Source organism: Anopheles moucheti, chromosome 3, assembly GCF_943734755.1.
Source record: "Anopheles moucheti chromosome 3, idAnoMoucSN_F20_07, whole genome shotgun sequence".
NCBI classification, from domain to species: Eukaryota; Metazoa; Arthropoda; class Insecta; order Diptera; family Culicidae; genus Anopheles; species Anopheles moucheti.
The window spans coordinates 1,402,429-1,427,941 of NC_069141.1; the positions used below are offsets into that span (position 1 = coordinate 1,402,429).

Here is a 25,513-nt window from a genome sequence, read left to right on the forward strand (position 1 = left end):
GTACAAGTGCCAATTGCCGGTAAATAATATAAAAATGTGAAATGTTTTGTGTTTTTTTGTACTTTAATTTGTTTTCTGCCAGAATCATTACACACGGACTCGGGTGTGAGTTATGGCGCACGCTGCTTATTTCTCCTGTTGAACATAAATCAATAATTAACGTTGAACAGCAGTGGTACTCACACATCTCGTGCAACATCGTTCATTCGCGGATAATCTTTTCTATCGTCCTATTGAGGTGCTGGTGTTATTGATTTGCCGACCGCTGTATCTTCGCAATTAAAGATTGATAGACGGAAGCTGTTGCCACCGTATCATCGACCGCAACCCACATCGGTAATCCTGGCGGCGAAAGTTCCGAAAAAAGGAAGGTCCGTGTCTGGAAGAAGTTCGCCTTTGCAACCTTTCAGCTCGACAGCCAACTTCTAGCAAGCAATCCGTCATTCATCTACGAAATTATTTATATCTAACGCCTTCATTCCATGGAGGAAGGAAGGCCAACTCATGATCGGGCTGTGTTTAGTACCTTTTTGAGATCCAACCTTCACAAGTCACGAGGCACGTGGAGGAATCATCAACCGAACGGAGCGTAAGCGGTGCGGTATTTGCCATGGTCAAAGGGAACAAACCGAACGTCAAAAACCATTCCGCTGCTTGGGAAACTTAACGGAAGGCTACCCGAACAGCAGCCATCCCCTGTGGGATAGTGTTTTTTGTTGTTGTTATTTTTGCTTGCCTCGATTCGTGGGGAAGAAGGATCTACTTATTCGTCTGCCAAATCCAAAGACTCTCTGGTTCGATGATTTATTGGTGCTGATCGATGAGAAGAACAACTAGAAGCGAATGTGGAACATCGGAAGTAGATGATGCAGGAACCCGCTGCTGGTGAAAGGATGAATTGGGTTTTTTTCTTTCTGTTCTGACATCCTTCCCGTCACCTTTTTTTTTGTTGCACCCCTTCATCGTTGATTATCGTGGGCGTTCAGCGGTGCTTTGGCACACCCAGCGAAGCTTTGGCAGACTTTTCCATTTTTTTGTACGTGTATTTTATTGCTTGTTTGTTTATGCCCCCTTTCGTTCGTCGATCGTTTTCAATTTATTTTTTTGCTAAACACACTCGCTTAAGTGTTCAGGATTTCTATTTCCTTTCGAGAGACGGCAAAAGATGGCTACAGGTTTCGAATGGTTGCCATGTTACTTGCCTTCCCCGATGAGAGAAGATTCGCAATGAAGTGTATTTAACAGCGTCGGAAGGCTACTATGATCGATCACCATCAATTTACTTTCACCGCACCTGGATTGATTGAGTGGAAATCGTTTGACGTAGAATGGTATGGATTTCCTTTTTTTACGAACGTTTAAGCATCATTTTAGCCTTGTTATAAAATTGGCTAGAAAAAGGATTCTAGTTACTCAGGATTCATTAGATATAATAAAAAGATTCCCTCTTAAATAGCAGGTTGGCATAAGACAAAAACCCTCAAAAACAATATTTTTTGTTTACGTTCATTGCATAATTTAAAAATATACGAATTAAAATGAATATGGGCAGATAGGGCTAAGCGCCGCATCATAAAAAAGGCCACGGCCGCTTGACCGTATCACCCAAAAATGGGTGATGTACTCTACAAAACACCAAGTTAATGTTAACAGCGGCCCTACGGTAACTATTGCAATTTTTGACACCGTGCTGAACGTGTTAACATATGCATTTAGCAAACAAAAACGCTCTAAAAATATGGTATGTTTGACGATGGTGGTTTATCTTATCAAATGAGTAATCCTTTCTGAATTGGAACACATTTATGTAAGATTATTAAATTACAAAGCCTTCAATAACTTACTTTTTTGGCGCTAATCTGTTTGTTTTCGAGCCACCTTCACCACTTATTTCCAGGCAGATTTCTGTTGCTGATTTCGTTGCTTAGCATGGGTTCGGAAAAGGGACTCTGCTGGTTGGTTTGTTGTTTCTGTCCTTTTTTTTAAGTACAACAAATTAAATAGAAAAAAATACATTTGAAGGAGGAGTTGTCAGCAGAACTTGGATAAAGAGTGGAGAAACATTTCAAAGTTCGTCCTTCGTGAACGCCATCTGGCAACGATTAAGCTTAATCTTGCACGAACAAGGACGATAACCATAATCCCTAGTCCATCATTTGTAGCATTATCTGCAAACTGGACTTTTCCATCGTTTCCACTCGCTCAACTCAATTAATGGGCAGTGTTCATCCGATGGATTATTTATTTTATTCACTCCAATCATATTTACATATTCGGTTCGGATGTTGTTAGTTTGTTGATGCTTTTGTATCCACTGAGCGGTTGGCTTCCCTTTTTATGTTCTTGCCATTGCATTGAAAAATCGTACCGAGGCCAGAAATTCTTCAATTACCCTTTTATCTAATCTTTATCATTTTATTGCTTACAAATGGTCAAAATGTGATGAAACATTTTGTTAAATTTGTCAATAACAGGTCTTATAGATCATTAATGTAGCTTTAGGTTATATTAAGCTATAAAATAATCCAAACAAAAGCTACATTGTTCAATATTTATTAGAATGGATGGGATATTAAAAACGACCTATACCTGTATTTAATGTTCAATGCATTATCGAATATTGAAATTCAAACAAAAGTACTGTCTAAATGTAATCCGATTCATTGTCTACTTGGCTGTTTAAAGTGCATATAATGCATACTTTGTCGCAATATGCTACCAGAAGGCATAAAAACCATTATCCAATATCCAATTTTCATCCCCATCAGATAAATTTGCTTACTCTTACGTCATTTGCCTTTTGGTATCTTTTTGTTAGTGTGTTAGTACCATCAGTTTCAGCACGCGATTTCGTAGTTGCGTAGTGCAATATCGTGAATCCGGAATCCATCTTAACCCACGAGACAAATCTCGCTTGATGGATTGAAGCAAAAAGGCAACAGCACAATATGATAATTTAACGTACTTTGAACGAGTCATCGTGACGCAGAGCCATCGGACAACGGACGGACAGGGCGACGCAGTAATGGTGAGCCCACCGGCCAATCCGGCAAGGGAAGTTCGGTTCGTGTTGTTTTCTTTGCTTGCCTTTTTTATTACTTTGCATGCATAAATCGTACGACCGGAAGCTGTCCAACCAGCCGTACAGGATGGACGGATGGATAAATCTTTTCTCTTCCATTCCCGGTGTAGCGAGCCAGTTTGTGCCAGTTGTTTGGTGGATGAGTGGTTTGTGGATAGGAGGTTTATATTTTTCCCCATGCATAACTTTCCGGTTCAAGAGAGAAGGTTGCTGACAGCGACCGTTCGTCCAGCACGTAGCACGGAAAAGTGTATAAAAGTAATATAAACGACCTGGCGGAAGGAGTTGGTTTGAAAATATTAACCTCTTACCCCTCCCGCTGATCGAATAACTCAAATATCCAAACACAATCAGAGGGACACTCTGTGTGTATTGTCCATTTTGCAGTGCATTGTTTCCCTGCCTTCAAGTGGACAGCGTCGTGAGCGTGAATATTTACTGGACCACCTCCCGCAAAGCGATACGTACGCTCGTATGCGTATCTTTAATGTTTTGCTATTTGCCATTTTCCGCTGAAAATATTGTTTCCCAATTCCAAATGGACCCTCCATTCCAGAATGAAAGCAGGCGGAAGTAGAATTCACTCCCGCCTCCGCTAAAAAAAGGCATGATAAATGTACTAAAAGTTGGTTTGAATATTTTCTTTCGCCCATTTTTATGTTCGGAACTCATCCAGCCCTGGGTGTGCACCCATCCTCCCACCTTTGTGCAGTGTGTAGTAAAATTGGAAACGCAAAGCTGTTGTTTTATGGCAATATTAAACCTCGTCACACTGGGCGAGTAGGAAGAAGATACAACAGATGGAAATGGAACGACGATTTCGACTCCATTTCGGAAGGGAACGCATCGACGTACGGACGGAGAGTGGTGCCGGGTGGTGCCGAAAAATTAAGCCGAGAAAAGCCTGCAACGATGGTTTTACTGTTTGGTGACCTGTGGAACTAGGATGTGACGGTGGCGAAGGGTCGTCGTTTGCGAATTTTCGGAACCCGATTTGCGCCGACATAAACATAAAAGTTAATATGACGACTTTTCCTCCACTTTCCCTGCAATCTCCATCTTGCGTCTGTTGTTGCCTTTCACACATACGTTTTTATGTTGATGTTGTGATAAAGCAATGGGATATTCGATTTGATGCTAAAATGTGGAAGCAAAACCCAGACTTTCCACAAATTAGGAATTGTGGGGAGCGTGCGGGTGTGTCTTTTTCACCAAATTTTACATAGTAAACTCCTCCTACTACTACTAATTCCAGAAGTCAACACTGTTCCACGATGCTGTTGAATGAATGAATGGTATGAAAATTGGAAAAGAGTGGATATGTTTTATTTGATCTTTTAACCGGCATGAAGAGCCGGAATGTGTTTTAATTCCATTCCATTTTCCAGCCAAACCGGAGTATTGTGTGCCAGCAAGAAATTGCGAATGCAGGGGGTTTTTGCTTTCAAAGCGATTACCAATTCATTACTTCATTTCATGCTCACGTGAGATAGATGGATGGCCTGATAAGACGTGCAGCGATTGGTTTTGCTTGACGGTGTTTTTTTATGATAATGTTTCCCACAAAAGTGCCGAAAATGTACTAACAACTTATTTAACTACGTTCTTTATGAACATTTTAACGTGCAATTGGAATGTGAAATGAGAGAAATCAATTTCATGTTCAATGAACTTGCGATCACTGTGCTAGTGAACGGAATAACACGAGTTTAGTTGTCCGATATCATTCTATCCTAATCTAAAGAGTCATAGGCTCATCCTCTGCGCTAAGATGCGGACCACTACCACCATAACGCATTGGATTGTCTACTTGAAGACGGTTTCTTAGTTCCACGCCTTTGTGTTATAAATTTAAAAATTAGAGCTGTTTAGAACGGCGGCCCAGTCCATCTCTTTTCCGCAACTCCTTGGTGGTAACAAACGGCTTAAATTTTGCAGCAAAGCACGTAACGCCTACAATCAACTCTCACACTAAGCACGTAACGGGGGTCATGGCCATTCAATGTCCTCGTCATCTAATTGGATTATAGAGCTTTAAATATACATACGTAGAACAGTACTATAAATGCCCTTTCCTCATATTAATTCGAGAGTATAAACGAACTTTGCAGTTGAATAGGTGTTTGGAGCATAAATGTACCTAACTCCTACATGCTCCTACAATGTCACTGTTTCCGTTCAAGCTTTTCCGTACAGTCATGCCACACTCGAGCTATGCGACCGGCAGCTAATTCTAGGCATACATTTCTGTATTTCCATTATCCCTTTTATTTTTAGCTTCCTCATCGTTTATTTTTGTCCCTTTTGCTCAATGAATAATAGTTTTAACGAGGGACTAGAGGGGCCTTGCCTACCAAGATGGCATACCATCAATCGATTAAGGAAGGAAAAGAAACTTACAAAAGTACGTGACTACGACATTCATACGAGCGTGTGGTGACGTCAGGCTATGGAAAGAGCCTTCGAAAAATGGTGCCACAAAATTTTACCACCCTTATTTGCGCCTACAGTTATGCTACGCGTAATGCCCCAACCATCTACCTAATGTGGCAGATATAAGGGCAAGAGGTGTGCTACCTAATGCGAAGAATAGGAAGGTATCGCTAAAATCCTGACGACCGGCACTAATCAGTTCCTACCTTATGGTAACTGCACAACTATTTGAGCACTGGGACCGCTACGGGTGTGTGTAGCAGGCCGGTTGCGGAACTCCTTTGGGTGTGAGGTGGCGCTAACGCTTTCGTCGTTGTTTAGGATTTACGTAAAATTTCAACACCCCCATACACAAACGGTTGCTCTGACACCGTTGGGCAAAAAAAAGACCTCCGATTGCAAACAAGCAATATGGTTTGTTTACGTTCGACAACAAGGAAACGCACATGCGCTGTGGTCGGCATAGCATTTCAAGCTGTCTTGAGGTACGTTCAGTTCTTCGGTTGCGAAAGAGATTGCTTTAATAAATTACTTTTATTACTTAAGTTACATTAAATGCTTTTGATAAAACAGTTTTAAATTTCTCGCTTAGAAATTGAGTTGAATTTTAAGTGATTTTATGCAAAATATAGTAACGTTTAACTCCACTAGCCGGCTTTCAGTGTGGCGCACTCAATCGCTGAATCTGCCATTCTAAACGGTACGTTTCCCCTTTCGGTATTGATAAAACTTCGTGCCACGGCGATGGAGGCGCGCGTGCTAGCATTTTTCGGCTGTATTTGTGTCCTGTTCGGCTGTATCCTTGTGATCGGCGTTTCGCATCTGCTATTGCTCGGCGTTCGTCTGCCAACAGCAGTTGTAGTAGTAGTTGAGCCGTACAGGAAGTCAGTTGTCCGGGGTCAGTCAGTCCTGGTTGTGCTGCGTTTGGTGAGGACAGAAACAAAACTGCATCCGGCTCGCGTGCCCACGCACAGACACACCTCCCACGCACATGCACACATTAACAGTCACAGACACACCCGGGTTATACGCCCGACGTCTCGCCCAGTGCCCAGTGTGACTTTGAACGTACCCAGACGGGCGAACGCACGTTTGAGAGTAGGAGCACGTTGGTAGGCGATTTGTTTCGTAGCCTGGTGGATCCAAGCAATCGTTGTTACCATCGGATTTTGAGTGGAAGTATTTTTAGCAGTGCTGTAAAAAAAACACGCAACCAAGTTCCTTAAAATTAGACTGTACGGCAACAAAACCGCGCCTAATACGTGAGTGTGTAACGTTGGGCTGTGTAGGTGGCCGGTGCCTGTAAAAGTGGTGTGCGGTTACTATGGCGTTCTGAATGACACGACAAAACGGAAATATCCTTCCGTACACCGCGTGCGTACGTAATCAACCCGTATTATCCTCCCGCGAGCACGGTGACGACGGCAGTGTTGTGAACCGGTCGGTAGTAGTGGTGGTAAAGCGAGGACGTGGAAAATTGTGCCCATTTCTTACTCTACCCAAACCCCGGCACGGGTCGGGAAAAGTGATACGATAGCATAAAACACTACTCGGTCGGTGGTATCGGGGGTACGCTTGCTTGTAGTGCGCTTCACGAGACCGCGCACAGCACAATTTCGCCTAAGGCACAACCAGCCACGTTTGGTCCTTTCACCGTTAGCAGCCCAACGGGGACGGTTTTGGATCGAAAAAAGTAGTCCTTCGATTTTTGCAATCCACCACCCCCGGCACAAGAAGGCGCACGAAACCTTCAGGGCGGCGTACGAAAAAAAAACAACCCCGCAGTGAAACAACACACAAATTGATGCTTCACGTTCGGTGTATGGGGAAGCGATGTGTGGGACTGCTGCTGTGTTTAGGATCGTGCTGAAGGCTACCGCTACACTGCCAACAATGTGAAACCGCGTGACCGAAAATGGGAACACAACTGTGGCACATCGTCATCAACCGTTGATGCCGTGCGCTTTTTCTATTCCCCTCGTCCTCCTGTGAACTGTTTCCTTTTCTGTCTATTTTTTCCGTTCCTTCACTTCATCTGGCTGTACGTATCTGGCCATCGTCTCGTCGCGTTCGCGCTATCGCTACATTTCACCTCCCAACAACACCGAGGAGCAACAGGAACGGCGCCCCGTGTGTGTACGGTTTGAAACGTGTTGGATCACGATGCCGCTTATGTAATTTCTGGCATATCCCCCCTTCCACGAGGGTGTGTGTGTGTGTGTGTTAGGGGGTGAGAAAGGACAAAAAGGAGGCGAGAAACTTTCGCCTGTGTGTGCGCCTTTTTGTCTGTGTGATAGATAACGAGCAGTGGTTGTGTAACGTTCGGCACCCTGACGAACAGCGAATGTTCGGTTTCGGAACATTGGCCGTCGGAAGTGGATGTAGTAAGGCCTTGACAGTGGCTCACGAAGCTGTCGATGGTGTGATTGTGAACGTCTTGTTTGTTGCCCATAGTAACGCATCGTGTTCCTCTCGCTAAGGTTTGACAGTACTGACGTACTTTGACAGTGTCACTAAACTAAACCGGTGCCGCTGGGTAGATGGATGCAGTGTACCAGTACCCAGTACTGTTGGTGATGAGTTCCGGCGAGGAAATGTTATCCTTTTCGTGAGCAATTAGTACTGCGCCGCAACGTAAACCTTCTTGTGGACGTAAAGTGTGCGAGATCAGTCAGTTCTGCAGGTGATTGATACACAAGCGTCAGTGTTGCACGGCGTAGTACGACGTAACGGATCTTATGAAACCATTGACCGGCGAAGCGTGCGATAGGATGCCCTTGTCCGGTTGTATCCCTAACGACGCTGCTACCCCTCGCCGATCCTGGACCGAGTATCATGCTCACAGAGTCTGTCGTCGAGCGTGCGACGCCCCACAAAAGCAACATCCGAAGAAGCAACCGTATCGCCGCAGCAACCGGACCGGAGACCGGCACCAGCAAAACGTACTCCTACAACGCCGCGACGACGACCTCCCTATTTCGACGGTTCCGCGAACAGTGCACGAAACGGGCGCGTAAGTTAACGCGCAATCGGTTCTGTTCCTCGCAGGATAATCTCGGTGCATCGGAGTACAGGAAGGATCGTCGTGTGCACGGCCTTCAGTTACCGCTCCATCCGCTGCAGCTGGTCGGTTGGTTTGCTTTGGCATTGTTCGGTTACTCCACGTTCGGTGTGCTAATACCGGCACTAGAGCCCACGCTACAACCTCCGCTGTACGTTGCCGTGACCGCACTGTACGGGTTTCATCTCGCCTCCCATCTTACCGCACTGTTGCTTGATCCAGCCGATCCGGAGTTGCGTCGATTGGCGCCGGCCAGCAAAACTGTGGTACCGGAGTTCGATCGTACCCGGCATTCGCACGTGATCGAGAACGGACGGTGCCATCTTTGCAACATCCGCACGACCAGCGCCCGTACGAAGCATTGCAGCGTGTGCAACAAGTGCGTCGGTACCTTCGACCATCACTGCAAATGGTTGAACCATTGCGTCGGTGGACGGAACTATGTCGCCTTTCTGATGTGTGTGGTGAGTGCGGTCATAGCGGCGCTGGTCATCCTGGCCGCAGCCATCGTCGAGATCGTGCTGTACCATGTGCAGCCGGTGGGTTGGCTTAATCTTGCCTGGTTCGGTTTGCTGGATGTCGTCGACCAAACACCGCCGGATGAGGGTGTCGAGCTCGAGTTGACTACCACCTCGAGCAGCTCGGTGGGCACCACGTTTACGGACGAAACGAGCACGGCCGGTGGATTGCTGTTCGAAAACTTCACCACATCCGCTCAGGACATCTTGCTAAATGGGACGGTGAGAGGAATTTTCGGTGGTGGGGATGGGAACAGTACCGTCATCAGTACGGCGGGGAATTCATCGAACGCGACGACCCAACCAAATGCGACAGTCAGTGCAGCTACTGCTGCTGCCGAGGGAATTGCACTTCATCACACAGTGTTTCTAGTGTTTGTGGCCTCACTTGGCATACTGGCCGCCATAGCCGCAGGACTACTGCTACATCTGTGCTTCTTTCATGTGTACATCTCGTTTCTGGGACTCACAACGTACGAGTACATCCGCAACAATCGTCAAGCTGCGGCAGCGCAACAGAACGGAGCGGGTGGTAGAGAGCATGGAACACACCTTCCGAATGGACCACCACGAGTTGGCGCAGAGCTTGAGAGTGCACCGTCAAAGTTTACCCTCTTCTCTAACTGTACCCACGCAGGGTCACGCAAATTCCCCGAGGTTTACATTTGCTCCTCGATCAATCAGAAGACTACCGCCACAATCAACGGTCCACCGACAGGAGTGTCCTTCTTGGGACGGAGAGGAGGCCCAACCATACCAAATGCAGCCGCCGTCATTCTGCCTGGTCAGCTAAACGATCTAAACCGCGTGAGGCCACGCACATTACACTGCTGCGATAGTAGTAGCACGGAATGCCGGAACAACATCACAGCGGCCGGGTTGCGTACCGTGACAGCAACAGCTAACGTTGCTTCTAGCGCATCCAGCACCGTAACGACGTCCACACACTGTAGCGGTGACGATCCTCAGGGACAGCATCTTCAGCAGCAGCAGCATCATCACCATCAGAAAGCTGCCTTTTATCTCTGCTCGATGCTGGAGGATGATCCGCATGAAGACCCTACCGAGGGCATGACCACCGGCAATTGTCAGGGCACTCGTACTTTTCACTGCTGCTCGCAGTACAGTCGTCAGATGGCAGCGGCACATAGCTCCTCAACGATGACCACGAACAACAACAATCACCACCGGCACCATCATCATCACGGGAATGATTTCCTTGCCGCGGCAACGGCAGCCACTCTGCTCGCAACCACCATGACCACCTTGACAACGACCACCACGACGTCCGAGGAGGCATACATCCAGTACACGGAACGGTGCTCCTGCTGCAGCTTTCAGATGCAGAAACCCGTGACGCAACCGTCGAACGATGAGACTCTATCCACACGCCGACATCATCTGCACGCGTACGACTTGCATCCCTTCCGGCGAGGTGCCGATAAGCCGACACTAGTGGAGCAGCAGCAAGGTGGGCGTCGGTTGTGCTGTGCGAACGAATCGCTCGCCGCGGTGAAGTCGCATCATCGTTGGAAAAGGAAATGGAACTGTTGCTCGAGTGTACCGGATAGTCCGGACGTGCCGGTTGATATGAGAACCATCTCCGGTACGGTATCCGTTTCCGGCAGCCGCACGGTAATGGCTGCACAGTTCGATACGGGTGCGCAGCCCAATCTACCGACGATCCGGAACGTCGGTGAGCAGCAACAAACGACATCGATTGAGCGTCACTCACACGGCGCACCAGAACTGACCTGTAATGAAAACTGTGCCAACAATAACTGTAGTAGCGTTAGTGTTAGTAGTTCCCGTGCAATGGCCGTGCGTGCTGTCAAGGAGGACGAAACTGCCATCGAACAAGACACCTCGGTGTCCACTTCCGCTTCTTCTGCGATAGAAATTCTAAACTCCGATGCCAACGGGAACGAGCTGGATCACGAACGAGATACTAGTACGGCTTCGCAGGCCAGTGTTTCCCCAGTGCCGAAGCGACCCCGGGCACGACTCGTCCGTCCCTGGCCCGTAGTCCGTTTGCGGCACATGATGCGTATGATCGATCGTTACCGTAGACCACGCTGTCGGACGAATCTTGCCGGCAGCAGCGGGACCAGCGCATCGGTGACTGTTGGTAGCGGCAGTTCCGGTGGTAGTAGTAGTAGCACCACCATCCAGCAGCACACACTGATCCGTCAGAATCAGGTGCGTCCCCTTTCGTCCAGCGAGTTCGCGAGTGCTCTACTTACGGTGCCCGGTTTTGGTGCATCGGCACTGGCAGCAGCAGCAGCGGCGGCGGCCGCAGCGTCCTCCTCATCCTCATCTGCCTCCCCGTCCGGGTCATCGACGGGGGGACCGGGATCTCCGTCCGTGCAGCTACGTTCGCTGTTGCCCACGTCAACGATTCGCGGTGCGGCAGAGTCATCATCAGCTATCACGATGCCGGTTCTACCACCTCCGGCACGCCGTCGCCTAAAAGGTGGTGGTACAGGCGGTTGTGTGGAACAGTTGCCGGAGTTGATTGGAGACATCACGACACCGTCCTCTACGTCGGGAACATCCGTCCGTGGTCCGGTTCATCCGCCGATGAACTACAGGCGAAGTCGCCGTAAGAATGTTATTAGAAATCGCAGCCCTACACTATCGCCGATCCACGAGTCCGGCCTATCGAACCCAACTTCTCCTCAGCCCTGCCGACATGTCTATCCCGCGTGCTCAATCACCACGAGCTCCAGCTGTGGTGGAACACGTTCTTCCGGGTTGATTCCGTTGGTGACCACTACAGGCTACACGGATCAGTCACCTTAAGATGCGACAGTGATGCGTACGATATCGTGGGATATATACTCTGTTGTTTGCTAGGCAATTCCCTGCAAGTATCTCGCCGGCTAGTAACTAGATCCACCTATAGAGATGCGAGATTTTCTATGAGAGGTCACCTGCATCCATTCGGTGCCTACCAAAAACGAGCAAGCCTACTGTCGTTGTTTGTTGTGTACTGTTCGTGAGGGGAAGAGTTATAGAGTTGTAGTAGAATGAAAGTTATAGTCCGTTGCCTAGTAGGCGGTGTGCAGTAGGCCGTGAAACGAATGCCGCAACTCCAAACCGGTGTTACACATTGCGCTTTAAGACTAAGATCCAAGATGATCGATTTTGAGGCTGATACGTAAAATACACAACCTGCATAACGAAGTATTCAGCCACCAGTGTAGTAACGAAAAACACGAAAAAATATGCGATACAACGAAAAAAAAACGTGACAGAGAGAAAATGGGAAACATAAATCAAAAACCGAATGTGCGTGCATGGGGGAAGAAGTTGTGTTTGTGTAAGCATTATTCCGGCCAGTTTAGTTGGTGCAAGGATGCGAAAAGCGAAAAGATGCTTACATTGTTATGCAAGTAGCACGCGAAACAAAAGGTGTAGTGTAGATAATGAAATTTTTTTGTATAACAAATACGAATAGTACATGTGTGTGTGTTGTGAGTTGAGGAGTTTAAGTTTTGCAAAAGATGCAAAAGGGGGGAGAAATCCTTTTTGGCATTATAATGCAGTAGCACAGAATGGTACTACCGATAGAGCATGGTGTTGTTGCCGGAGTATACATTGCGATTTCGTATTAACCATGATTTGTATCGATGAAGAAGATAAATAAACCAGGAACGCTTTTTCCCGTTGTTTGTTAGGAGCCTTGTAGGTTTCGGCGAAGGAATGGTACTGTGTATGATCAATATAGGTCGCTACCCAGTCTCCTTTAGACACCTGTATGCAATGTGTGTGTGTTCCAATGAGTGTGCGTGTGTGTATACTGTGCTTCAAACCTCTAAATAATTCAAGTAACGTATTGCCAACCATTTCTTCTCGGATTTTCCGTTTCGCTTTTTCCGATCTTTCCAATCTAAAGAAATCCGTATCCGTGTATACACAGGCACAGCTAGGACAGGCCGACACCCCGATCACGGCTTCGTCGTTTGTGTGCTTGGAAAAGTCGTGTGTTTCCTCATGATTTGAATTCCATGTGCATCAGTCAGTGTATCAGCGTGTGCGTCTGGGAATGATTTTGTGTAAAGGCGAACTGGAGAAAACAAGTAAGATCAAGGGCATCTTATCCTCCGCGTTGTAGGCAGGCACACGCGGTGCGATTTATCAGCTCTTTAATGCCAATAAGTATCCGTCAGAAACGAAACAGTAAAAAACTGGAAGACATATATCGCGACTAATTTAATGCAAAAATCTATACCCAACATAAAATAGACTATTCTCTGATGTTACACTCAGCACCACTGAGTGCTGTACCATATTTGGAACGAACGAGAGCAGAGTGAACGAACGAAACGTGAATAAAACGAAAGGTCATAATTCCTTTAACGTGTGCGGTAAAGCAACGATAGTAGTGATAGTGGGGAATGTATGCTCGCATTAGAATGAAAATCCCATCTTCATGGTGGAATGGAGTGATAGGAAAGTGCGCTCGAGTATATCACCACCGCTCGTTAAGTAAGGATATGTAACACAAACATTGGTGAAGCGCAATTTGCAATGGGATTAAGAGCTATTTTTTATGTCGCTTTTCCTTATTGTGGAACAGATGCGTTGGATACGAGAAACAAAAAACCGCACACACACATTTACTGGCAGCAAAGGTAGCAATTTTGATGAGAAAATTAAAATAACGACAAAAAAAGCAAAAATGCGTTACAAACGTGCTGAATCGTTTGAACATGTGAGCATGTGTTTATATGTGTAACAGGGAGCAGGGATGGGAGTGGGAAAACCCGTTCCAGACGAGTGTGATGTTGGAAAAGATATATTATATACATAGTAATAAATAATTGTTTATTTGAAAACAACAAAAAATCAACAGCAACATGAACAAATGACGCTACGGAAGGTTTCAATGGTTCAATTGGTGATGACAGATAGCATACTGGAGCAAGACGTAATTTCATCTAGGGTTGCATGAAACCTAGAGAGGAAAAACAAATAAGTACCGTTTATTGTTGTAACTTTAGATTATATTTTGTCTATTGCAACATTTAAACTTGGTGCAATGTTTTTGTTTGTAATTCCAGAAACTACATTTTTTTTCTTCGTTAGATCGGCCTGGCCTTATGGGCTTATTTACCACTTAACCAAATAGTCAGTCCTTGCTACGGGCAATGGTCTAGACCGGCCCGCCCCAAACTACTTAATTATATTAAAACTGAAATCATAACGGTGAAGTACATATATGTGAAGTATTTACGGTGAAGTATTTATGTGAATTATTAAAAAAAATGAAAATATGTTTCTTCACCGTGCAATTTCCTTCATAACATTAATTTTCCTTATTGTGTTTTCCATATTGATGTTGACACTAACAAGTCTAACTTCACAAGTATCAAAAACTCACAATAGAAAATCCCTTGCAATTCCCACCACACACAGAACTTTTTAAAACAGTGCTCCATAAAATGAAAATAGTGTTCCATGAACATTGTTAATGTTATATTGACGGAGATTTTTTTTCATTTTACATATTAAAAGTTTCTCAAAAAAAGGTTTGTCTACAAAGATTTTTAAGGTTTCACTTCGAAACACGGCTAGTTTGTATGTTTGAAGATTGAAGGCAGATTACATTATTTAGGATCGTTTCTTTCCCGGCCGGCGCTTTCTATTTCCATGTAAATAATCCCTTTAAAACCTGACCACATAGGCAAATGTCGAACGTCGAACGATACCAAGATGGAGAAATTCGGATTTTATTGATTCACAATCCACCGGCAAACTACTAAAGCAGCTGCTGCAGCAAACATTCCGTACCTTTCATGTGTTCTTTCATTCTACACACAGCCGCTTCATTTCTACCTTCCATACACACAGACAAACACGTAAATCCTCGCTTAAGGATCGGACATTCGCCACGCACCGTCGGTGAGGTATGTCTTTCCGTCGTTTCATTTCGAAAGAAAATGCCACTCCGGTGTGTTCCCTTTTTGCTTTTTGGAATGGATTGAGTTTTGGAAAAGAATTTTCCGATCAAGTCCATATCTTTTTTTTTGTTCGAAACCATGTAGCCATGTGCGTTCGTGACCCGGGTGTGCTTTACCTTTTTACGCTTTCGTCTGCCTCGGGTTTCACACACAGCAGACGGTTGCGCGTAATTTCGTTCGTTATCCGATTTATGGTCCTCAGTCGGTGGGTGGATGGTTTTAAAGACGTTAGGCACAATGCGAGGGAAGTGGGATGTTGTTTGAATGTTGCGGTTGTACTTACTTCGAACCGAATCAAACGGGGGTTTTGGCCTGTTAGTGTGCCGGGGCTTAAGGGGATAAGTTAGCTTTTTGATTGCATTCGAATTTCGATTTGTGCAATTGCTTGTAATCGCATGTTTCTGTAAAGTTAAAGGATTACTTTACATAATTTAAAATAAGTGACAGACTATGAAGGCTAGCCGTGCATCCACACCTAGCGGTCATCCCATTTACGATTGCCAACGTACCTTTCATTTTCCATAGGACTATGTACGCTAACAGGTACGCTAGGAGTTTCCCTAATAGGTGTACAGGCTTCGAATTGGGGTATTCGTACACTTAGTTCAATCCTTTGTTGGCTCTCCCTGTTTGGCGAATGAAAGTCGTCCGTTAATGCTCATCATCTGGTTGAAAGCATATTTTTGCCAGAATACTTCTTTGCCCCATTTCCATTAGCATCTTTCTGGCGAAAATGTATAGCAAACGCACACCGTCGGCACAATAACGTCCTTCGCGTGTTACGACAATCATGGTGGATGTACTGATGTGAGCAAAATTTATTCGCATCATATTCTTTTCGATCAGTTTTTTTTTGCTCGTTGCTGTTGAGTGTGTTCACTTGATAAATAGGTACGGAAAAATGAATTCACGCACGGCACCTCCAACCACGGCAACAACACCCAGGCTGTTATATTTTCCGAAGGATGAGAATTTTTGTTCTGCCTGTCTTTTTTGTCGAGTAAAGTTTCCTCTGGTTTGATGGTAAAAAGCTGCTAAATAATTCATGGCCAACGACAGCGTAGCAGAATATTACGTACGAACAGATAGGAAAGGGCGACCAGGCACGACTCTCCACGTCAGCGGCATCCACCACGGGTAGTACCATATCACCTTCAGGGTGTGATGGGGCGCTTCGTGTCGCATTGGATTGGATGTGTCATCTTCACCGGTTCGACAGCAGCGGTCGGTTGAGAAATTGAATAAAGTCCTGTCGGTGATGGTGTTTCTTCTGCATACATACACCACCGGGTGTACAACCGATGTTTTGGTGCACATGTGTTCAATCTGTGGACCGCTGATTGAACCCGTGCTCCTCTCTGTGGCGGAGAAAAATTGAGTTCGGCAGTAGGTACACACTTTTCTCGGTTGGCGTATCCTTGTGCGCATTATTTTCGGTGCTGCTCTAAAAATGCAAAAGGTATGCATTAATTCATTTTCGGCTCTTCATTAGAAGAGTTGGGCTTGTGATGTGAGAATAAGGATTTGAGGGCATAATTTGGTCCATTGTGTCTTGTTCAACCAAATTTGACGCCATCACAAGGTATAGCGTTGAGAATTTGTATACGTTTAGCCAAACCTTATTTGAAAACCACAGAGAAAATCTCCTGAAGCTATTTAATCCAATTTGCAAATTCATCTTGTTCCTCTTTTCCGCATCTTGTATAGCTTTTCTCATTATGTTCTGCAATCTCAGTTGATTATTTTATCCGTATACGGTTAATATAGCATCGTCAAAGCATTTCCATCGGAAATGTATTGCTTTCAAATGCCTTGACACTTTAATTACTCCTCCATCTAGTGCTATAATTGGTTTGCGGTCAAGTCCTACTTGTGGTCAAGTTTTGTCTATTGGTTGTCCTTGAATGTGCTGACTTGTCATATAATACTGGCAACAAACCGTGCTGTTTATGCTCCTTAGAGTACTGTTAACGTTTCTCCCGAATTTCTTTTCGTCTTCAGAAAGACTTCTCTTCCGATGTTACTCTTAGGTAAGATGCGGTTATATAAGGCACATAACTCTCAAGGTCCGATAGGAGGAGAGGATAATGAAATTGCCATCGCAGGTCTGCTATACGCTCGACGTATCCTACTGTTTATTAGGTTCAATATCACCAACAATGAGGGCAGAAAATCCCTTTATTTGTGTCAGTTACAGTAGGACATGTTATCAACTACTAACACTGAATCCCTAGTTATAGCATGTAGTTTTAATAATATCAGATTGGAGAATATTAATCTTGAATATATCGATAATGTTATGTCTTCAAAATGTCCTTTATCTTATTATCCGGCAGATTTACCATAAGTTAAAAATGAAATGCTGCTAAAAAAGTTTATAATTTGTAACCGTTTAGCCAGTTGACCCTAGAGGAACTTGGGAATTTTCTTCAAAGAGTTTATCTAGTTATGCTCGCTGGAATATGTTCCATGCTGTCATTACACAATAACTTCTAACATCAACAACATATGCATTCTTTTAACGTTGACCTGTGATCTTCATCTTCAATTGTTATACGTACAAAGCTGAAGGCCCTATTAAGCCGTGGAAATCAATTAACCGATTTCCGGTCGGTCGATCCGCCGCATGGTCCCGCATAATCGACGTTCAACTGTAGTAATAAAAATTACAATACGCTTTTCACATAAAAATGAAACAAGTTTTAGATATCTATTATGCTTGGTGCGAGGTATTAGGTATATATTTTTAAAGAAGCTATCTGTAAGCTACAAGGATTTTCAAGAGGTTTAATTGTTTTTTTTCATCAAAACTTTTAGAGATCCCACACACAGGCTAGGGTTTTACGTAGCACCTTTTTTATTGCATTCTGTTTGACAGTTTTATCACATGGTTATTTCATACAAGATCAGGGTAAGGTATTTGCAGTACAGTCTTTGCCAAGATGTATATTTTTAAACTTTTACACTTTGCTCCATGTTTCTTCTTAGAAAGCAATATGTTCGATGCACCCGCATCACGCGCCTGTTAATTACTTATCTTGAAGCTTGTTGATCTTCATCTTACTAAGCGAAGATGAACAAACTGTCATTAGTTGGTGCACAGGAAACTTCTTCCTTGTATGTCCATACGTGAAGCAGACGGGCAAGAAATTAGAGCAAAAAGCTGTAATTTTACGATGTAGCAATAATAGACACACACACACTCGCTTTAACAGTTATCATAGACCGAAACCTAGGATACTGTTTAATGGAATCTGCACGGAAAGATCTTGTCACCCAGGGAGAATTAAATCTCTCCCCGATTGGTATGACATAGATAACAGAATGCACAGTCTTAACGATGCCTCGGTGATGGTCTATTTTCGATTTATATGTGTGCCGTTTGGTGGAACCAGGTGTTTCGTAGTTCGTGCCTAATAATTAGTTTTCATTACCCTTTCCACTGGGTTCGCAGCGAACGTTTCACCTATCGGCTTTTCCCGTCGGCGAATAGTTATCCGTTTATGTTGTAAACGGAACCAGATGGCGATTCCTTCCGGCAAAGGTGTAAATCTAAATCAACTCCCTCCTGTGCAGCGTGTCAGTCCTTTCTGCGCGTTGCTTCGAACACGGTTCAACGAACGAATCACGGGCCCCATTCATCGTGAAGATACAGTGGGTACATTAAGCATTCACGGTTCACCGTTCATTAGGCTAATGAACATAAATATGGTACCGGGACACCTATTACCTCGCCGAGGTAAGACCGCCAAAGTCTTCTCAAGATCAGCCGAAAACTACTAGCCACCGACCGAAGGGAGTAGTCCTCCACGCATGTCCACGAAAAGGCCGTTCTTTGCCGTGCATTGCTTCCCGATCGATTTACGAAACAGTGACAGATGCAGCATGGAAAACCGTGGCGGTAAGCTCCGTCGGAAAAGTCATGGGCCCTAGCGCGATACGTGCGTGGCATCGATGATATCGGTCCCCGTCACCCACGGTTGACGGCACGACGACATGAAAATGAGCTGGTGATGCGGAACAGGGTAACACAATTGAAACGCAAACGCGATACCATAACGTCGAATGACTTTTCCGGGCCCTTTCCACCACATTTTGCCTTCGTACCATCGTGGCGTTGTCATTTGATGCGGTCGATACCGCACCGAGCACAACATTGTTTATCGACTTAAATGTCAAACCGCAACTCACTCACACGTCCGTCGTGTGCTTGCCTTCCATCTGCCCCCACAACGCCACAAACGGGGGAGTGCCCCCATACTCGAATGCAACTAAATGAAGGTTCACTCGTGGGGAGAAGTTATTTTAAAAGCCCTGTCGCGCTTTGCGATGATAAATGCGTGGAACGGTGTACCGTTTTAATGAAGCAAATGATACACTCTCGCCGGTAATGTTGATGATGATGATGAAGGTGGAGCTTTTCTCGTTGCATGTTGTGTGTGAAGTTTATTGGCGCATGTTGCCAATCCTTTTCAACAACAAGCTCTCCACAGACCTGGAGGGACCTCCGCCGTATATTTTCCAGCATTGTCGCGTTCCTTCCATCGGACCCCATCTGTGTAGGAAGCCTGAAGCAGTTTAAAATGAAGTAAAAATGTGGTGAAATGTGTAACAAATGCCTGATGGCTGTGCTTGTTCCGCTTGGGGTAATACTCTTTACATAAACGATACCGGTGTGCTGTATTTTAATCCGATTACAGTGACAGGCGAAGGTTGATGTTGTTATAATTAATGGATGCACCCTGTAATCGTTTCTTTTTTCGATTGAAATAAGGAACAACAAAACGATTACCGGGTCGTTTGTGCTTGAAACTGTGCGAAAGTTTCTCTTGCATTTCTAAGTATATCCAGCGAATATTTCAGTTGAATTGACAGTTTACAAAGTATTATTTACTCACTAAACCGCTCACGATCGAGTGCCGCCAAGCAGCCAACCGATTATCTCGGCCTTTCTGCCAGACGCATCAACATCATTTTCCTGAGCATACGCAATAATCGGAAGACTTCTAGGCCTGCTATTTTTGGCTTTCTTTAAAATTATTTACTGGATAGCTGGATAATCAGTTCTCGCTACGGGAGAATGGTCTGGATAGGATTTTGGACTGGTCCTGTTGTGTTAAGGCCGGCACCGCTTCCATTACACCACCTATCTCAATTTAGGGCCAACGATGGTTCCCCTGCCCGTGTGGACGACTTAAAAGGATTTGGAACATATATAGACTTCTGTTCTATGTCCATCTCTCTTTGTTTGCTTCTTACGTATGAGCTTCGTATGACGGTCGCAATCAGGCTTCCGTTCTATGGATATCCGTTCTGCAAAAGTGCCAGAATATTAAAGATGTTTCCTTGATTGTACCCAACCATCACGAAGTGACAAACAATGATCGATTTTGTCGTTCTTTGGTAGAGCCGGTCGTACGAACAAACCGTAGTTACCGTAAATGAACTGATGAAGCTCTCATAGTATGTAATATACTAATGTATATTATCTACAGATTACTGGAACTACCAAGAGGTGACATGAGAATGCAAAACATTTTGTAACTTTTTAATATGTAAGTTTGCAAATAAGTTTTACTAACGCAAGGCATCTCTACCAACACACATCAAACCAATTTGCATCCAATATCATAATCGCACGGTCTACAAACAATGAAAGGGGAAACATTAACGAAGAATTATTTCCACCGTGAAGTAGCTAGAGCAAACCACAATTTAAACTGATATTTCTGCGTAAAAAGGATGCTGGAAATGGGGCTAACTTTTCAAGAGGACTCAACGTACCCCGTGCTTTCATTTCTTCCCCTGCCCACCTGCTTGTGTGTTTACCTTTTTTCGCGTGTGGTAGGGAAAAGTTTTTCGAGTGAAATCGAATTTACCTATCCTCCCAGGCCGGTTTCTTACGGTGTTACGCCTCAAACACTTGAGCTGCCTCTTCGCTTCATCTTGCGCGCCATGTTTCAGCTCTTGCGATGCGTTAGAGAAAATGTTGCTTTATGACAAGCAGAGCCCGGGCATGCCGTAGGTTTGGCGTGCGTGCCGCAAGAAAACACACAAAGCATCACGCTGGTGTTATGTTGTCGGTTGGTTAACCTGGCGTTGTTATACTGTCGCATGGTGTTCCGAGAGTATCTTTTGGGAATGACGCTGAAAAGGCTGAAAAAGATAGGGGAGAGGGCCTGTAGGTAGGTGTAGGCAAGACAAAAATATAAAACGGCTAAACACGACAGTAAGTGGATGGATGACATACGGATGGCAGATATTAAAGTGAAAAATGGGCCCTTGATGGAAGCAAGAGAGCAGAGGGTTGGAGAGAGAGATGATAAGAACTTTTCGACGGTCCTCCCAAGGACAATGCCGTTGATGTCGTTGCCGTGGTTGTGTGTGTGTTTGAGTGAAAGTAAACAGAATAATTTAATGTTAATATTGGCCGTGATAGCAATTTTGCCTACAGAAGAAAGAGTTCGTTCAAAAGGACAACAACATTTGATGCAATAAAATTGTATCTTTATTTTTCTCTGCTTAACCGTCGATTTTTTGATTTTTTAATCCATCTTATGATTCATGTTATGATATAATCAAAAACTTCCCTTGATTGTCTACATAATAGCTATTTCACTGCATTAAAATCGATTTGCAGTTCATCCGAAAACTATAGCGGGAGAAACTTTTAAAGAGCAATTCCTGTTAAATACCTGGTAGAAGTAAGAACCAAAAAAAAACATTCCAACGAAATCTCATCCAGGGTATGGTAGTTTTTGTGCAAGTTTTCACCATCCGTTAACCGTTCCATCCCTTATTTCTATTCCCGCAAGCACCGGACTAGGAGCGCGCTCAAAGGCCGTTCGAGCACCGGTTGTTTCGAGCGCCACTTTCATGATGCTGACTTCCTGTCGCCATGGTAGGATGGTGTATCCAGCCACCCAACTGGGTGGCCTTAGTTCTCGTTGTGCGCCGTATACTCTACCCAAAATCCATTTCCTGCCGCGATTTGTACGCTTATTCTTCTAGAGAGCTACAGAAGGCGAAGAAAAAAAACGAACGCCAAAGAATCCCAGAACGAATCAGATGCAAATGAATGCATACAGTTTGTGTTCAGTCGCGCGGAGGACAATTTAGCTGTCCTAGTTTCCGCTTCTTTATTTTTCTCCCTGTGGCCTTGTGTCATTCGCACATGTGTGTGTGTGTGTGTGTGTACATATTTGCTTTTGCCACGCGAGTCGTTTGTCCTTCCAGAAGCTTTCTTCACATCGCACCGGACCCGGCACCGGATTTGATTTCTTGCGGGCAGTTTTCCTGTTTTTCCTCCCTTGTTGCATTAGACTCCTAGTGGGCGGTATTTTTCCCGCTCTTCGGACGGTAACCCGGATATGGGCGACGTGTGTGAAAACAGGTCGAAAATAGGCAAACCACCTCCTACAGCGCACTCCTTTCGTCTGTCGTGGAGCAATCAAACTCGTGTACTTCCTTTTCGCCCGGTGGATTTGTCCGAAGTGTCCCGGAATCCGACCTCACCCGGGAAATAAATTCTCTGCCGGAAGCGACCGGCGGCCAGAAATCCGGTCGTGACCGAGTGTGTCTCGGGCTCTTCTCTCGTCTGGTGGTGGAATGGGAATTTAGGAACGGTCGGATCCACGTGTTCGATCTAAAAGCGTGTTGAATGTTTTGTACCGCGAACCGTTCTTCTTTCGATTTAAGTTTTACGAATCGAATGTTTGGCAAACTGGGGACTAAAAGCTACATCATGAGTATTGCACTTTCTGCAAAATTGACCTCTTGTTGTAAAAAAGCATTTAATTCTTACGTATAGAGTTATTTAACCTTGTCATCATGCCATCCAGAATGCGATCCATACATTTTGAAGGGACTCAAGAGAAACTTGCAAATGCGATGCCAGCGTGGATTTGAAAAATGAATTCATTGAAAATGTTATTGGGCTGCCAGGGCTCGCACAAAAAGAACGATCCTCTCCAATGGTTAATCTGGTTTCGAAAATGATTATCAGAAGCAACCGGTTTTCATCGCAGTTTCTCAAGTAATTAACAGGTTGAAGGCCACTTCTGATCTCGAATTGTGTGTTTCTAGTGTTTCAATTGATAGTTTGTTTGGGTACTATCGAAAATTTTTGGGGTGAAAGATAATTTATTTCAGCGATTATTGTACGATATTAGAGGTACAGGATGGGTCGTGTAAAGTGCTGTACAATCACGTTTATACTGTTGTGTCTGTCGGTAGCGATAGATTTAAGTTTAATGCAAAGTTACGAAAGGTGGTAAATTTCCTGATTGTGAACAGTAACGAAGCGAAAGACGGCTATTAGCCTTGGCATGTGGCAATATTTCATAACGATGGTCGATTGTTTGCTTACGAGTACGGTCGAACAATTCTGGGCCAGAATACAGTTTTAATAGGTATGAAGACCAAAGACTCTTCGACTCTAGCGGCTCACTGACGCCGAATGGGTTTATTGCACGAAAACGTTTCATAGTGCACATTGGATAACATCGACTAAGCATAACAGACAAACAAGTACAAGAACACGAAGTGTTCAAGCTGATCGTACATCCGGAATACAGCGTAAACAGTATCCGTCACGATATCGCTCTGGCTATGCTCGCTACCTACAATAGCTATACTGACTTCATTCAACCGATTTGCTTGTGGAATCGAGGCGAAGATCAAAACACGATCATTGGCTCTTTGGGAACGGTGGTCGGATTCCGTATTGATGAGACAGATAACGTTTCCGACGCCTTGCGTGAATTTGGATGCGTGACGCTCTTGGATTTGTTTAAAAACTAATTCACTACAGCAAGTTATCTCTACAACTTTTTATTTTTATTTTCTTCAAGATTGAGAGACTTTTATAGCTCGAACAACCGCACCTGATACGAATGTATTTTGAAAATTTGGCCTTCTTTTGTCGTTTTCACAAACACTGCTCACTAATGAAATTATCACACTAACCATCTGGAGGCATCCTAAGGATTGAAGACTCATGATTGACTTTCTAAAGTCTTTTCACTTGAAGGAGAATTATGAAAAAAACATCCCTCGTGTGGTGTGGTAGTATCATCCATACACTTCTTTGTCCTATTCTATTAAGTAGCAAAGCAAAGCAAAGTAAAAGGAAGCAATTTGTACTCTCCATAAACACGTTCGCTGTGCTGATCGTAAAGTACACGAACAAGGGACGGTTGGAAGGTTTTTGTTCTAACTTTCACATCGCTAACTGTAATGTATTTTTTTACATCGCGGAAAAAATTTGAATACTAATACAAAACCTTCTCCCCCTTACAAGCAAGTTAATGGTTCGAAAATTTGATACCTCCTGGAAAAAAATCTGCCTCAATCTTTATGGTGTGAAAAAGTCGGTTCTGTAATGGCAACGATTGCCAAAAATAGTAGACCTTCGGGTCGCTGTCCCTTTTTGTGCTCTTTGTTCCGGTAAGTGTGCCCTGTGTCACGTTGTAAAATTACGTTACTCGTTTTTATGCATAACGACATTCGAAAAATAAAGCAAACCCGATGAAAGTTTACATCCCGAGAGAGAAGGCAGGTTGCCCTTGGTTTGCTACAAAACGGCGCAAAAAAAATTATAAACGAAGGCCCTGTTTTACGCCGACGGTCAAATGGGTTGGCCCATTCAGTAATGGATTGTAGCTTTTAGTTTCGTTTCCTTTCTATTACCCGTGACGATAGGACGGGTTGGGTTTACAGACAGGCATGTAAGTACAGGGTTTAAAGTCAGACCGAAGATACGAAAATGTGTGTACGTTGGGTTTGTTTTAAATAATTTAATATTTTATTACAGTTTAATTTGGATGCTTCCATATGATCGTTTTGAGCAGAAGTTTAAAATGTTCAATTTTCCAAACCACTTAACCCAGGATATGGTCGCTTTATGCGTACTATTCTTGAGCCGCAGCAATGGAAATTTACTCGTAACGATGTACTTCTTACGATTTTTTATGCTATTGTCTTCTGTTATTTTCACTACCCATCAGTAATAACATGCCGCATATTCTACAACATCGTGCGCTAATGTAATAAAGTAGATAAGAAAGAGATCACCCCTTGGGAAAACCCCAAATTGCTTCGACTCGTTTCTCGACTCGCATAGCAAATCGGTTGCCGCCGCCTCACATTTTGCCAACGGCCCTAATAATGTCTCGATCGCCAGGTAAAGTAGTGAAACTTGGCATTCCGCACATACACAAGCACCCCCAGGAGCTCCTTCCCCGGGCTTCCGAGGGCTTACACGTCCCGCCAAAATCCTCCTCACTCGGGAGCACCATTTTATTTGCCTCTCCAAAAAATTCATGTGAAAAATCACGTTTTCCTAATCTCGTTTAATCGTGCTCGCTGAATTTTTGGGACCCCCGGTGTATCGACGCTACGTTGAGTGAATTCAAAAGTAAGAAGCAAAGAAAATGGTACTTTATTTGCGGTA

General features: G+C 44.5%; 2 protein-coding genes across 4 annotated transcripts in view; both read left to right on the forward strand.

Annotated features, from left to right (window-relative positions):
* LOC128300778 (tRNA-dihydrouridine(16/17) synthase [NAD(P)(+)]-like) overlaps positions 1-25,513 on the forward strand; it is a 104,278-nt gene that overhangs the window by 5,153 nt on the left and 73,612 nt on the right. The window lies entirely within an intron of this gene.
* LOC128300776 (mucin-5AC) lies at positions 8,351-13,933 on the forward strand. The gene has a single exon (XM_053036966.1). It carries the CDS (start codon positions 8,351-8,353, stop codon positions 11,894-11,896), a length of 3,546 nt encoding a protein of 1,181 aa, XP_052892926.1. The 3' UTR covers positions 11,897-13,933.

What these genes read in the sequence shown, in the direction of transcription:
- LOC128300776 (XM_053036966.1), top strand. Translation starts at nt 8,351, where the DNA reads ATGCTCACAGAGTCTGTCGTCGAGCGTGCGACGCCCCACAAAAGCAAC.